Genomic DNA, 16,035 nt, shown 5'->3' with positions numbered 1-16,035 from the left:
GTGTACAAGCCCAGAACAGGTAAAGGTAGTTGAGGGTGGGAGAGGAGGTCGTAATTAAAGATAAGGGTTGGGAAACATAGCATAGCAATGTTGCACCAAAGGTTGCCTACTGATATGGATGTGAAACAGCAGAATACCTATGAAAATGTAAGACTAAAAAAAGAGAGTGTATGGATGTTTGTGTGTCCATAATGTACCCAGAAAAATTGGATCTGAACAATCCATTTGCGACATGAAGTCCCTGCCTGGAAACACCCAATGAAAGTTATTTCTGCCTGGTGTGTCCTCTAAGCCTTCCATGGCAATCATTTCATTTAGTGGTTTGCTAAGCTATATCATTAGGTATTAATGATGCAAACATTATTCCTTAATGTTTTGATGCTGCCCAGCACATTATTGCTCTGGGCCTGTGCATTTTAAAGCTTTGTGCCAATGTTAGAAAACTATAAAAACATGCTTTATTGCATTTCTTATTGTAATATCCTCCCTTTTTCAGAACATAAGCTCTTTAGAGCTAAGTCTTATATTGCTTTTGCTTTAGTTGACTGAAAATTTACTTTTACCCTGAACAGAGCTGTAGTTCTTCTCTATTATTTTTCTTTTTAATCAGGAACATGTATATACCACCTTCCCACGAGAAATCCACAAGGCATCTAATAATCAATAAAACCCAGTGGCAAATATTTAAAACCCCAATATAACCAAAAGAGAGTAAAAATCAGCAGGAGCAGGTAAGTACAACCCCTACTACAGCTATCATATAGTTCCAAAGCCCAGGGACTCGATAGTGTCTTGCCAAGCCAGGTAAAAGACAAGAGGAACCAAGTTGTGTTGGTGCCACAGCTGAGAAGACCCTGCATGATCTCCACAATCAGGACCAGCAGGACATGGATGGCTTCCCACAGCAAGCATGATGAAGAAGAAGCAAGTATGTGAGGAGAGCCTCCAAGGAAGATCTTAATGTGTGGGTAGGGTGATGGCAGAAAGTGAGGAGGAATTAAAGAACCTTTTAATGAAGGTGAAAGAGGAGAGTGCAAATATGGTCTGAAGCTCAACTTCAAAAAAACGAAGATCATGGCCACTGGTCCTATCACCTCCTGGCAAATAGAAGGGGAAGAAATGGAGGCAGTGAGAGATTTTACTTTCATGGGTTCCATGATCACTGCAGATGGTGACAGCAGTCACGGAATTTCTTGGGAGAAAAGCAGTGACAAGCCTAGACAGCATCTTAAAAAGCAGAGACATCAACCTTGCTGACAAAGGTCCATATAGTTAAAGCTATGGTTTTCCCAGTACTCGTAGTGATGTATGGAAGTGAGAGCTGGACCATAAAGAAGGCTGATTGCCGAAGAATTGATGCTTTTGAATTATGGTGCTGGAGGAGACTCTTGAGAGTCCCATGGACTGCAAGAAGATCAAATCTCTCCATTCTGAAGGAAATCAGCCCTGAGTGCTCACTGGAAGGACAGATCGTGAAGCTGAGGCTCCAATACTTTGGCCACATCATGAGAAGAGAAGACTCCCTGGAAAAGACCCTGATGCTGGGAAAGATTGAGGGCACAAGGAGAAGGGGACGACAGAGGACGAGATGGTTGGACAGTGTTCTTGAAGCTACCAACATGAGTTTGACCAAACTGCGAGAGGCAGTGGAAGACAGGAGTGCCTGGCGTGCTCTGGTCCATGGGGTCATGAAGAGTCAGACACAACTAAATGACTAAACAACAACAGGATAATAAGGAAGAAGAATAGGTCCTCAAGGATCTGGGAACCAGGCTTGTTTATGGTAAGTCACTACAAACAGTTTGCAATAGACCTGGGAACCAATGGGAAACAAACACTGCTGCTGTAAAATTGATGTAACATGGCCCAATCCAACTAGCCAACTTCAGCCTATAATCTGGCAACTGTGTTCTGTACACAGACATTTTGAACAGTTTTGGAAAAGCAGCTTCACAGATACAGCAGTGCAATAGAACAGTCTTGATGTGACCAATGCATGAATCACTGTTTTCTGGTTGTTCTGTAAAATAAAAATAAAAATGGAGAAGTGATATCAGTGTGACTGCATGAGAGGGTGGAGGGCAGCTGCAAGGTCTGTGAAACTCATGCCAGCTAGTTCCTGCAGTCTTCGCTGAAGACAGAAACAATAGCAAGTCCAGCACAGAGAATGTACTCTGTATGCTTGAAGAGGCTATCACTGTGAGGTTTCTCTGATCACATAATTTGTGTTATTTAGCGCCAACCTCAAGACAGCAAGAGTTCGTGCAAAGTGCCTCACTGAAGAAGCTGAACACATATTAGAGATTTATGTTGAAAGATGAAGTGGTACATAAATGAATTAAATAAAATATTCATATCAATACAACACACTCATATATTTTTCATTTCTCAAAGTACTTATTTACCATCCTCTCACAAAGTATCAGGGGAGTGTACAGGAATATAAAAAGATAATGAACAATAAAAGTGGTGGAAATCCTTCTGAACAATGTGAGTCTCCAGAGTTTTAAACTCAAGGGACTGAACAATAAAATTAAGAATCCATCTATTTGCTTTGGAAGTTATGCTACTTTTCAGAAAGCAGACTTGGACACCAGACGGCATTCCCCCTCATGCAGAAACTGCAGACAAGCCAAGGAGAAGATATCTGGGGGGAAACAGGTCATTAGTGAGGCTGACAACCTTCTGCTCTGCAGCAGTCTGTCAAAAGTATCCGTAATTTGGGCACAGAAGCCTCCAAACGAAGGGGTGGCCTTTCTTAGGCTTAATTGCGAAACAAATCAAATGCGCAGGAACTTCCGCAGTTACTTGACAGCGCATGGATGGTTGTCAGGCTGCTACATTAGGAGCATATATCCCACTAATGCATCGCAGAGTACCATGTGCCACAGAAGTACTACGAAAACCATTTATTTTTGTTTTCCATGCTCATCTATAAAGAAACTAATTGATTCCTATTAACGTTCAATTCCTCCACCAGCGTGGATAACAAAAGAAAGCTTCTGAATCCTGCCCTGTGGCCAGAATTCAAAGAGTCGTGCAACCAGATCAAAAGAGTGGGCGCGTGTTGCAAAAGAGGGGATTTGGAAAAGCAGCGAGGTCTAGGCACCACCTGCTGAAGCGCAGGGGAGTCAAACAACCCACTATGCAATTATGGCAAATTGAGCAAAACACCCCGCCCTTTTCCAGCTCTATAGCTCTATAGCTCCTTCCAGCTCCGTCGATCCTTCTATATAGGTCAGTGGGCTTGTCAATCTGACCGAAAGACATCCGTTCCGTAAGAGAAGCCTGAGGCATCAGTGTCACGGGATGAGACGAATCCTTCGGATCCTAAGTGGTTAACTTTCCTGTTAACCACTGGGCTGGCCCCGCCTCCTGCCATTGGCCTTCTTACCCTCGTGCGCATGCCCATCGTTTCGCGGACACACTGGTTGGTTTCTCCTACCTCCCCCCGTTAAGTTACACCTCCTCTATAGCTTCACGGAGCGTCTGGAGATCCTCTGAATGGCTAATATGGCTGTCGCTCAAGCTGAAGCTTCTAATGAATCTACTGAAGTAGATTTGACTGCGGTGGGTGGTGGGTGGGAGGGTTTTTTCTCATGTTCTTATTGGACGCATGGCCTTGCCACTCAGAATGTGGCATCGCCTTCTTCCCTTATGGGCCTCGCCGCGTGCGCTTTCTGAGCGGTCGCAGACCTTGTCAATTAGGGTTGGAGGCGGGGCATAGTCGGGTCGCGAGACCGGCTGGTTCATACTTCCTCTTCTGCTTTTCTCTGGAACGCGGCGGAGGGAGCAGCAGTGATGGGGGTCCCGTTGGCTCTTTGGCTGGTGTCAGCCCTTGTGGCAGGTGAGGCTCTGGGCGGCTCTGCATGGGGCGGGGGAGGCTGGGAGGAGGGGGGAGGGAGAAAGGGGGTGCCCGGGGCGGGGTCCGATGCAGACCGGATCTGAAGGATGGTCTCTGCGCCAGAGATAAGGGCACCTGCGTGTTGGGGGTCGTCGTGGCAGGATAGACTGTCAGAGGGAGAATGAGGGTTGGGTCGTGTTCGTGGAACTGTAGTGGCCGTGGGTTTATTATCATCATCATCATCATCAAACGCTTATAAAATGCTCGACATTTCCTGCTGTAGTTCTGTTAAAGATAAAGACAGCCCCTGCTCACTGGCTCTCAGTCTCGTAGACATTGTACAAAAGGTGGAGGTGGGAAATGAGGAGGAAAGAGGAAAGCAAGCATTTTTTTGGAGCAGCATCCTTACTGGCTAGTGGGAGGCCCACCAGGCCTCCCTTTATTTTTTTATTGATTACATTTGTATCCCACCATTCCTCCAAGGAGCTCAAGGTGGTGTGCATGATTTCCCTCCCCACACTTTTGTCCTCAGAACAGCCCTGTGAGGTAGTTTAGGCTGAGAGGCAATGACTGGCCCAAGGTCACCTAGTGAGCTTTCATAGCTGAGTGGGGATTTGAACCCTGGCCTCCTAGGTCCAGAGCTCTTAACATTCAGAGGGGGTATTTTTCTTATGGACCTTTGCTTTTTATGTTTTGTGCCTACCTGTGCAATCAAAATCTTACTCCCTATAGCTTACACAGTACACCAGGCCCTCCAAGCGTCCCTGTTTTCCAGAAGCCATCCCGGTTTCTGATTCTTCATATCTTTCCCCACTCAATTCCTCCACTCAAACTGGCAGTTTGTCTGTTGATTCTCATTTTTTAAATGCCTGGAGGTCATTATGCTCATCTGTTTTGTATATAGTTTGGTCTCTGTATAAAAAAGGAAAGGGGACAGAATGAAACCCTTGGCAGCTCCCTTTATACATGATGATGATAATAATAATAATAATAAATATTTTGTTTATACCCTGCTCATCTTGTCTGAGCGGCTTCCAACACATATAAAAACATCAAACATTAATAGTAATCTGATCCAATATAAAAAGTTGCAGTAACTTTAAAATAGACAACTCATTTCAAACAAAGCAAGTAACATTCAGCAACCCTTCAAAATCCAGTAAACAGTCAAATTAAACATCAGCAAATAATAAACAGTTTACACTTATCAACCACAATAAAGAATTACCAGTCTATAATCAATAAAAAATAACAGCAAATTGCAAAGCATAAAATACCACAAAACATACCAAACCGTGTAAAAGGATCAAACTGAGAAACACTCTTGTTGTTACTACAGTTAGTCTTTGTAGTTCTGCTTTTGTTTAATGTGGGGCATTTTAGTATGTGTATATTCAGAGGCATTTGTGCTGTTAGTTTCCAGTCTTGGCTAGCTTGAGGAAGTCCAGTTTCTTTGCCTAGTTTAAGACATGGCTGACATCTTGTGATCTGATACTCAATTGTTTGTCTTGTTGGGACAAGCCAAGGATCTTTGGTCAGTTTATTCCTGTACTTTCAGCATCAGCCTGGTTATTTCTTCCACAGCTTCCAGCTGCTGTTGGTTTTGTCGGAATTCAGTGTCACTTTAGACTAGCCTTCTTGTCTGGGGAAGGAATGTCAAGACTAAAAGGCATGTGAGGGAAGTCTTCCTACTCCATGGTCAGCTGATAATATGTTGCTAGCCAGTAGCTGCTTTAATTACTTGCTGCTTGAACTAAAATTGATCCTAATGATGTAGTAGAAAGCAGGGCCATTTACCTGTTTTCCCCTAGTAAATACCTTAGATGGTTTGTCTCAAGTTTAGTGGCTGGGAAATCTGAATTAATTATTTTCCATTGACTATTCGGGTGTAATTATCTTGTAATGGGAGGTGCTGATATGAGTGTATTGTAGCAAGTCCATGTTTCTGGATTCTGCCCATATAAGTTTTTGGCAAAGTATTAAGAGCCATCCAAAATTTTGACACTTGTTGTCATAAGAAAATATATTAGGCTGCAGTCCTAAGTCCCCACTCCACACTGGTGCTTTACGGAGCAGTGGGGCTACTGCTGCATTCACAGGCCTGTCAGGCACAGGAGCCAGGGCAGAAAGTAGGGGACAAGCAGACTGCTATGCCACTTTGGAGGTGGCACAGCCATCAGGCCTGGATTGGGCCCAGTGCTGTCACGTAATGCCAGTGGGTCCAGCTTTGGGTACAAGGAATTGATAGGGACTGAGTTCAACATCTGAAGGACCACATCCCTGGGCTACCACCTTCTCCTATCCTCAATCCTTCTTCACAAAAAAATACAAATTGAGCAAAACCTTACATATAGGGTTGAGTGTAATGCTTTAAAGCAGAGGTTTTTGGAGTCCTTGGCTCCCTTGATCAACTACATTCTTTCTGCGACACCCCTGTGGGATTCAGAAGCCCAGTTATATCACCCCTTGCCTGCAGAGCTGGCAGCTTCTCACCCTTTTTCCAACACTCCCTTGTGGTGTGTTCCCTCAGACTCCTCTCCCATCTCTTTGGGAGTGCTCTGGGCAGCCGCATCTGCTGCCCCTGGTCTCTGAGCTGCCCCACCCCAAAGAGAGGTGCCTCCTCACACTGCCCCACAGGGGCCTGGAAAGCACCCCCTGGCCAGTCCCAGAGGCACCATTCGCCTGGGGAGCTTGTAGCCAGGGCTGCTGCAACAAACAGCTGTGCAAGCCTTTGGGAGGCAGAGACGCAAGAGGGCATCAGAGGAAGGGAGGGAAGGAAAGTGAGATAGAGGCCAGTGTTGCCCGCAGCACCCCTGACTATCATTCAAGGCACCCCAGGGTGCCAAAGCACACTGGTTAAAAACCACTGCTTTAAAGGAACAACTCACAAAATTTATGCTAATTAGCTGCATTTCTTTGGAATATATATATATATATATATAGGAGTATAACTATTGCACATGCATGGCAAAGTGATAATATGTGTCTAAATGTCGGAAAACTCCAGGATTTATACCCCCCCCCCATTGACAGGCCATGGCTGGAATGAAATAGTTGCAGCTCTCAAATGTGTAGGTTCTAATTTTCACTGTAAATCAACTGTTGTGTGTGTTAATCCTGTGTGCAAGATTGGAACAAGGGAGTTAAAAGTACAGTGGCACCTTCTTCTTAAATAAAAGTGCTTGTAATGATTTTCAAGTAAAAGCAAATGAGCAGTGTTAGAAACTGAGATATGAAAGCTAGGAGCTAAATGGCACCTTAAACCTAGGTTATGGGCACAACAACGGAATGTCTAGGCCCATTTCTGAATCTCACAAGTTATCTGCGAATGATTATATTTTCTCTGATTTATACACGCAAGAATTTTTTTTAAAAAACCTAGTATTGAACTCCTCCTTTGCCCTATATTTAAATGACCTGATGGGTATATAATATTTACAGATACAGTGCTGTTGTTGGAAGCTAGTGTTATGAAATGACACATGTTTACTGTCAATACCACCTGTATTTTTGTTAAAAGTTGAATGTGGTTTAGACCTAACTCCAAGGTTGATGTGGTCAGAATAAAGGAAGAAACATATTGTAGCTGAAGCGTTATATCTGTTGGAGGCTTTTGTGTGGTCTCAGTTTTTCTGCTTCCTTTTTGTGGAACCTCATTCTGCCTCTGGAACATGTAGGATTAGGATAAGCAACTGGAAGCTTTCAGCCAAATCTTGCTTTCTGAGAGGTGCAACTTAACCCTGTAGTTGGCTAACATGGAGGCTAACATGATGCAGACAAATATAGAAAGCTGCCTTACACTTGGTCCATCCAGCCCAGTATTGTCTACCCCAGGTGGCAGAAGCACTCTGGATCTTTTGCAGACCCAGTACCTGAGATCTTTTTCACTGGAGGTGCCAGGGGATTGCTCAAGAAAACATCTGTATTCAAAGATGAGCTCTACCATTGAGCTATCCACCCTCTCCTAAAGTGGCATTTGTAGCCATAGATTTTGAGTAACGATTGAGCTGCTAACCCATTACCCCCTCACTTCTCAGGGTAACTCTCCAGAAAAGGAAACAGCTGAGTAGGGATGTAGGCTATGACATTAGCGATCCTATGATGGAAAGTGGGGACAGCATTTCCTTTGACTCAACCCTCCCCCCCCCCAAGTATGTGTATCAGTTGCATTTAGTGATTGTACCAAGGCTTCCCTGCAGCCCCTATTGGGTACCGCATGTAGGGGTATCCTTATTCCTTGCCTTTGTAAGAAATAGCCTGGGGAACAAGACTTCTGTTTATGATAATTAGATACATAGCCACACCTGCAAATTTAGTATGTTTCCGTGCACTCTGGTTTCTGTCATGGTGATCCGTTCTGCCAGAAGCAGTTTAGTCCTGCTGGCCACATGACCCGGAAAGCCGTCTGTGGACAAACACTGGCTCCTTCGGCCTGAAAGTGAGATGAGTGCCGCAACCCCATAGTCGCCTTTGACTGGACTTATCCATCCAGGGGTCCTTTACCTTTTACATTATTTAGTACACCATATTGGCTGTTTCCTACTATCACAATATTTTCTTCAGGAGTGTCCAATAGTTTAGTAGAGAAATAAACTGAAAAACATTAGCTGTAGTTTGAAAAGGATTTACTGTAATCAAAGGCTCTGTGTTGTAGGAATTGGAATGACATGGTAGAATGAAGTTCATGTGAAGGATCCCACTTTCAGGGCTCCTCTCACACACAAAAAGAATTTCCTGTGTGATATAAAATAAGCACAGCTGGGCAAGGACATGGGCTGGCATATTTTCCCCGTGAATGGTCTTTCTATTTGCAAACAGTTTTATTTTACCTGGGGGCAAGCATTCAACAGTAGTAGCTGACACCTGTAGTCTAAAGTGGTGTGGCCCATTCTCCCGCCTCATTCTGCTTGTGTGCTCAGGCAAAGGCTTTCCAGAAAAGCTGAGATGCTGTTTAAGGATGTGGGTTTTTTTACCAGCTCTACCTTCCTTTTTCAGGTATTTCTGCCAATGAGTTCAGTGTATTAAGATATCCTGAATCCATTGTTTTCCATGAAGGAAGTTGGCCAATACCCGGCGAGCGAATTCCAGATGTGGCAGCGCTTTCCATGGGCTTCTCTATTGAGGAAGTATGCAACTCACTATGTCTCTGTTCAGCCACATTGTTCATTCCTTTGAAAATTGTTGAAACAGGCCTAGCCTGTGCAGTCCCTTCTGTTTCTCAGCACTCTTTAGGAATCAGGGGCAAGAGCATAATCTAGCTTTCTGTAGGCTTTGCTTTATATTGGGCCTATATAGCAAAACCAGGCAATGGTGGCTACTTACCCATTATTTCAATAATACACATGTGGCTTTTCATATATAAATATCCCAAGTAGCATAAACCCTTCATGCCTTAATGACTGCCTCCTTCCCTACACCCCATATTGATTGGGAATAACTTTTCATGTGACCCTAACTCTGCTTTTCTTGCTTTGTTGTTGTTGCTGCTGCTGTTGTATTTTTTAAAAGCTAAAACATTCCTTTTTAAAAAAATAATCTGAATTATTATAGGATCTCTCTTGGCCGGGGCTAGCAGTTGGAGATCTCTTCCGGCGTCCTCGAGCTACAGTTCTAGTCACAGTGACAGGGATAGACAAACTAATGTTGCCTAAAAACGGCATATCTTACCCAGTTGAGAATGTAAGTACTGTCATGTGTAGCTTCAAATGCTTATTCTGGTAGACCTAGAGACCTGACTATATTTGGAGGGGAGAGGGTCCTTGTTAACAAACCCCTGCTTTTCCAGTGTCTTGTTCTGTGTACATTTCTGCTGGGGTTAGTTACCCTTCTTGCAATTTTCCATATGCCGCAGCCAGACATTGCTTACTAATCCTTTCTGTATTGCCCTAGGCGGTTCCTTTTAGCTTGGATGGTGTTGCGAATGCAATTCACACCTTATTTTCTGAAGAAACCCCTGTCGTGGTACAGCTAGCTCCTAGCGAAGAGGTATGTGCCTGTCTCTTTCTGAAAGCCCCTGAAATTAATTAATAATGCCCTACTCATGCTTCCAAGTATAACCTTGTGTAAAAACTTTTCATTTTGGGAAAACAGTTGTGTTGAAGAAACGTCCTTTTCTCAGGTGAATGTTGTTTTACCCTCATAATGCACGATGGTCGTTCTTTCAGAGAGTGTACATGGTGGGAAAGGCCAACTCTGTATTTGAGGATCTTTCTGTCACACTGCGGCAGCTTCGGAACAGATTGTTCCAGGAAAATTCCATCCTAGCTTCCCTTCCTCTCAACTCACTGAGCAGAAACAATGAGGTAAGGCATGGCTAGACAATAGACACAACTTTTTCCATTTTATATTATGCCACTCTTTCAAATTTAAGGTACACAACCTAGTTTTCCAGGGGGATGCAGAGGGATGGTGGTGGTGCATATGTTTCAGTTATTTGCTTAATACAACTTTAAGCACATATATGTACAGTCGTACCTTGGAAGTTGAACGGAATCCATTCCGGAAGTCCGTTTGACTTCCAAAACGTTCAGAAACCAAAGCTCCTTCAGCCAGTCGGAAGCAGCACCGGGCGTTCGGCTTCCAAAAATCGTTCGAAAACTGGAACATTCACTTCCAGGTTTCAGTTGTTCAGGAGTTGATTTCTCTGGGAGCCAAAGTGTTTGAGATCCAAGGTATGACTGTACTCTGTCCAGCTGCATGATGACCTTTCCACTGACATCAGTCTGCATCTCCTCCCACAGTTCTGAAGCCCCCAAGCCCTTTGGATTAGATTTGGGATGGGGTACAAAGTACTAATGCACAAGTCTGCAGTCCTATCTGTGTGCTCCACACTGATTTTTGAGCCTTGTCTGAGCATGGCTGAGGTTAATTTGTCACGCTTGTACATTTAGTGCCTAAATAAATATAATAAACAGTAATAATCAGTAAGCAGAAATATGCAAGTGATCCTGACTTCTGCCATCCCTGCTAATAGTGTAACTTCTGAATTAGATGCAACATATTCAGATCCTGTTCCAAGAAACTTAAGATTATTGTTTCCTTAGGTTGACCTGCTCTTCCTGTCAGAATTGCAAGTTTTGCATGATATCACAAGCTTGGTAAGCAACTAAACAAATACTTATTTCTGCTATGGGGTTGGCAGCTGTTGATCTGTTATCAGAAGTTAGGCAAATAATCTTCCGTTTTGCCCCAGCCACAGTGGGAGCTGCCACCATATAACTTTTCCAGTTGTGGACTCTTCAGCTGGCTGAGGAATTCTTAAACTGAGAAGAAATGTATGCAGTTGCAGAGGAAGCAGTCCTTCCCAACAAATTAGAAGAATAGAAGAGAGATCTTGGTCAGGGTTCCTTGTCTGTGGGGATCTATTGCTAGCACATAGATCTGGTCCTTAAAAGATTGCACTAGCTGCCCATTTCCTACTGGTAAAGTTCAAGGGTTCTTGTATTAACTTACAAGGCGTATGACAACTTGAGGCCAGGGTACTTTCTGTTTTTGCCCATTCGGAGAGGTCTTTAGACGAGTCACTGTTAGTATTCCTCGTATGGTTTGAACACAGGTCTTGCATCCACTCAGAGCAATGAATTAGTAATGTTGGCCCAATGCTATGGAACTCCTTCCTTAGCTGAGGCAGGCCCCTTTCCTGTTCAGCTGGGAAGGGTGTTGCCAGCTGCTGCACCCCTTGCCTTTAGAAGCCTTGCAAGTTGATGCAGGAGACAGGCTGTGAGCAACATCACAGGAAGAGTGTTTTTAGGACCAAATTGCAACTTTTAAGCTCCCTTGTTATTTTTGCTGCTGCCATGAGGTGTACTTTTGCTACTGTAATTAGTTATATTTATAGTCCTGAAATGTTGTTTTCTGTATATTATATATGATATTGTGTTTTTTATTTTCTTATTATGAAATTATTTAAGCACTGTTTGATTTTGAAATGCATTCCTGTTTTCTGTTGTAAGCTGCTTTGAGCATCATTTATGTGTGTGCAAAAGCGACATGCCAGTCAAATAATGCAGTGCCTCGTGAAGATCTTTATATTTCAGCAGGCATTTTAAGCATGTTTTCTGATTTTATGGTTAGCGTTAACTAACTTTTTATGTATTGCATCTTTTTAGCTTTACAGTACATGCTTGGAAAGTATGGTATTAAGTGATATATAAATTGTGAAGATAAATAAAGTAGGGCGGCATAAACATGCAACCATTTAAAATGGAAAATACCCACTTTTCACTGGCATTCTTTTTTTATGTCCCCGCCCTCCACTTCTTCAAAAGCTATCCAGGCACAAACATCTGGCCAAAGATCATTCACCAGATCTATATTCTCTAGAGCTTTCTGGGTTGGAAGAAATTGGCAAACGTTATGGGGAAGATTCACAACAATTCAAGGATGCCTCTCAGATTCTTGCAGACTCCTTACAAAAGGTAACATGAGCAGAGACCCTATTTTATATATTTAATGCCAAATATGTTAGCATAAGCCCAAAGAACACCTGCTTTTATCTGCAAACTAGCACAGTGCTTCTGCTTTGAATAAAACGTTATGCAGTACATCACTGCTGACCCTTATTTGATTCTTTTAAAATGAAAGTGTCTTAGATGAATGGACAGTTGATGGCCAGATCAAAATCTGTAGCCCTGGTCGGTCTTAAGCATTTGGAAGTGACTATAAGAGAAATAAGTGGTACTGGAAAATTAGGTTAACCGTTGACAGAGCAATCTGTTCAAGGGATTCCTTGCAAATTAGCAAAGGTAGACATCAGGTGTTAGCTTTTCATTCCTCTTCTGAGTAGCTGGCCCACACCATAACATCGAAATACCAAGAGCCGTTCCAGAAATCCGGCAAGAAATAATGCTAAAACATTGCACTAGAGTACCTTGAAACGAGCAATTTTGAAAATGAAACTAGGACTGTTATCCAAAGAAACCCTTTAGGAATGCTACTATTGGAAGCATATTCAGCCTACCAGAAAAATACCACTGAAATGTTCCAAAATCAGATATTCAAGTGATGCCAGAAGCTTTTGTGTACCCACATGCAAAAGTTACTATCCAGTCCTCCAGTTGGTGAATTGAAAAGAAATCCATTGGCCTGGGTATAGCATCTTTTTAAGTCTTGATAGGCAGTGCCTGAATATTCCCAGTAATAATTATTGGATACTTGCCAATAAATAGTTTCAGGATAGCAGCTTTGGCCTTGTAGTTTAATATAATTAATGATATATTTCTGGTAGTAGACCATTCTACTGTTAAGTCACTAAGTTAAATCTAGAAGCAACCTAAGAGGTGTCTATGCTTCTTACTATTCGGTGGCTATTAAAATGGTACCACTCCTGTCTCATGAACTGTGCATCTAACTCTGATGGTGACTTCTGTCTTAAAACATGTTTTCAGTTTGCAGACGAGATGTACAACCTCTATGGTGGGAATGCAGTGGTTGAGGTAGTGACCGTGAAGACATTTGACACGCCCTTTGTGAGGAAGTCACGATCCATTCTGCAGTCTACACAGGTTGTACAAACGTTTAATAGGTTCCTAAGAGAATGCAATAGCTCAATCCTGAATAGTTTCTTGGGAATCTCATAAATTTCACTGGAGCTCCTAAGCAAATCACTTAGAATGCAGCCTATCAGTTATAAGCTGCCTGCACTATGCCTTGTTCTTTGTCATCTCGACTGTACAGTACATAATTCTAAGAACAAAACTAGTCATTTGAAAGACATTTGAAAATGTCTCGGCCTTAAGCTAATATAAAGACTGAGCAACTTGCCCAAGAGACTACCGTATCACTTTTATAGCATAACGCTGCACAACTGTGGACATGGTAGGTTTTATACTATTGTAAATGGACATGACTTGCTTGCTTTTCTGAAATGGCCTTACCTGTGTTTGTCAAGCTTGGGTCTCCAGATGTTGTTGGACTACAACTCCCATCATCCCTAGCTAGCAGGACCAGTAGTCAAGGATGATGGGAGTTGCTGTCAAACAACAGCTGGAGACCCAAGTTTGAGAAACAGTGATCTAAACTTTGAGAGGGAGAAATTAGGAGAAATACTTTGGGGCCAGTTTTGACTCTGAAATGTTGCCATTGTATTTCCAAATTACTCACATGCCTTCTATTTTAAAGACAGCCACAAGCCTGAGAATACTAGTGAACCATGTACTGTATAAACTTCCAGAGCTGTTAAGTTGTCCATTGTTAAGTGGAAGAGGCAAGTGTCCCTGGTCCACTGGCAAGGACTCTCAGAAGCCTCCGACAGACTTCTTCAAACTGCAGTTAAAAAGCAGTTTATCTGGCTTGTTTCTTCCTTTTGTGATACCTCAGTACAAATGTGAAGTCCCTGTCTCCTAGTAGTGAGGAAAATGGAAGCTGGTAATATTTATGGGCAGCTGGTGGTGAAAACACAGGTGCTCGATCGGTTATTTGCAAGTAACTCCAAACAGTAGAAACTGCTTTGCCTTTCAACGATTTATCCAAAATATTCCCCGTGTTTCTTTCAGGCAGGTGTAATCAGTATGGTGTTGGATTATCACTCCTCTCTCATTTTTTAACAAAACTTTTTGTCTCTTTTCATAGCCCAAAGATGAAAATCCATATAATTTAGGATATGAATACAACTTTAACTATGCTGTGGTCTTCAACATAGTCTTCTGGATGATGATAGCCCTTACCATAGCTGTTATAGTCATCTCCTACAACCTCTGGAATATGGATCCAGGCTACGACAGCATCATTTATAGGATGACGAACCAGAAGATTAGGATGGATTAAGGTTTAGAGTCAGGTTTTAAAGGCGTAAGGCTTTTCCAGGGCTTTAGCCCGGTTCAGTATGGACTCTCTTGGTTTTCTTCAACAGTGCAATGTGGAGTATCCCCTTGTGTTTTCCTTTAAGATATATTTAAAAGGTTAGCAGTGGGCATAGTCAGCTTGCAGAGCTGAAGCTGTACACTGCTGTTAAATCATGAGCAATTGCCTATTGACACTATGTGAAAATGATTCCATTTTGTAGCTGTGCAATATGCATTGAGTTCTAAATATGCTCCTCTGTACTGTTGTGACTAAATGTGTGAAATGACTGCACTGAACATATGCTAGTAAGTTGCTTTGTTTAAATTCTTTGCACTGGTGATTTAGGATGTTACCTTGAGACTCTGTTATAGATTATGAATTAAATTTGTTGTGAATGTAAATACTTTAAATTGCCATCTTTAGAGATCTAGTCCTGTTTACAGTGGAACTTCAGCAGCTCCTGCTTTGTGTGTACAACTTGTAAGCCACCCTACAAATTTTGTTCAGATTGAACACTTGTTTAAAAATGTACAGGAGTTTGAACAAGGAAGAAAATACATGTGACTATAACAGAAAACATTAGAATTTGCAGGATCTTGTAATTAAATGTCATGGATTGTGTCAGAGGTTGAAAACAAGGGCTGGTTTAGTGCAACTGCAATGACTGCAAATATGTAAATACAGCCTATTCTTATTCTTATTCATATTGGGAACAAAAACAATACAGCAGCTCAACACATAACAGTAGAAACGTAAGCAATGCGCAAACAATAAAGCAGTGCTGCCATTCACTAACTACTAGATGAATACAAAAACTCCACACTGCCACCCTTCTTCCTAACCCCCCCCCCCCAAAAGCGTTCACATTGGCCTGGTGCTTTTTATCCCTCTTAACCTCCTGAATTAACCACCAGTGCAAGACACAGTGGAGAGGTGTGATTTTTGTGGCCGCCCTTGGTGGGGGCCAACCTACTGGCTGTAAATCAGTGGGGAGGGGGTCCAGGATCTTCTGGGTTGGTCCTCCTTTCAAGGAGAGCAGCTTTAAATTCATTTATTACAGTCACAGACCAGAAATGCAGACATATACAGCAATAGAGAACATGTAAATATAAAAAAATTTAAACTCCATAAGCTAGAACACGATAAATAATACAGATATAAAACAATTGAAATATGTAGGTTAAAATCTTAACCACCAATTTGAAATACGTGTGTTAAGACATTGGCCATTAAATTCATTCAGAGCATCTCCTTAATTTTATAGCAGCAGTACAGAATTTAGCCACATTCCTCTATTATTTATTTGAAGTAGTGGTCATCAGATCTGCTTGGGATTCGCTGCATGATTGGAGTGATATAGAACATATGTCCCTATAATAATGACAGTATTGTAGGACAAGAGTAACAGC

At 42.4% G+C, this 16,035-nt stretch overlaps 1 protein-coding gene across 1 annotated transcript; it reads left to right on the top strand.

The window, feature by feature from the left end:
* Positions 1 to 3,717: 3,717 nt before the first annotated feature.
* On the top strand, positions 3,718 to 15,205 carry ATP6AP2 (ATPase H+ transporting accessory protein 2). The gene is made up of 9 exons (XM_053386911.1): positions 3,718 to 3,847; positions 8,840 to 8,970; positions 9,395 to 9,523; positions 9,734 to 9,829; positions 10,009 to 10,146; positions 10,888 to 10,941; positions 12,112 to 12,261; positions 13,231 to 13,347; positions 14,414 to 15,205. Exons 1-9 carry the CDS (start codon positions 3,802 to 3,804, stop codon positions 14,606 to 14,608), a joined length of 1,056 nt encoding a protein of 351 aa, XP_053242886.1. The 5' UTR covers positions 3,718 to 3,801; the 3' UTR covers positions 14,609 to 15,205.
* The last annotated feature ends 830 nt before the right edge of the window (positions 15,206 to 16,035 follow it).

This window comes from Podarcis raffonei, chromosome 4, assembly GCF_027172205.1.
Source record: "Podarcis raffonei isolate rPodRaf1 chromosome 4, rPodRaf1.pri, whole genome shotgun sequence".
Taxonomy (NCBI): Eukaryota; Metazoa; Chordata; class Lepidosauria; order Squamata; family Lacertidae; genus Podarcis; species Podarcis raffonei.
The sequence above is the reverse complement of the archived record's forward strand: the minus strand, read 5'-3'. Positions and strand labels throughout refer to the sequence as shown.

Bases quoted from the DNA above. Each gene is read 5' to 3' on its own strand.
- ATP6AP2 (XM_053386911.1), top strand. From the start codon at position 3,802: ATGGGGGTCCCGTTGGCTCTTTGGCTGGTGTCAGCCCTTGTGGCAG. The intron at 3,848-8,839 runs GTGAGGCTCTGG...TTCCTTTTTCAG, and splicing joins GGTGTCAGCCCTTGTGGCAG to GTATTTCTGCCAATGAGTTC. The intron at 9,524-9,733 runs GTAAGTACTGTC...GTATTGCCCTAG, and splicing joins TATCTTACCCAGTTGAGAAT to GCGGTTCCTTTTAGCTTGGA.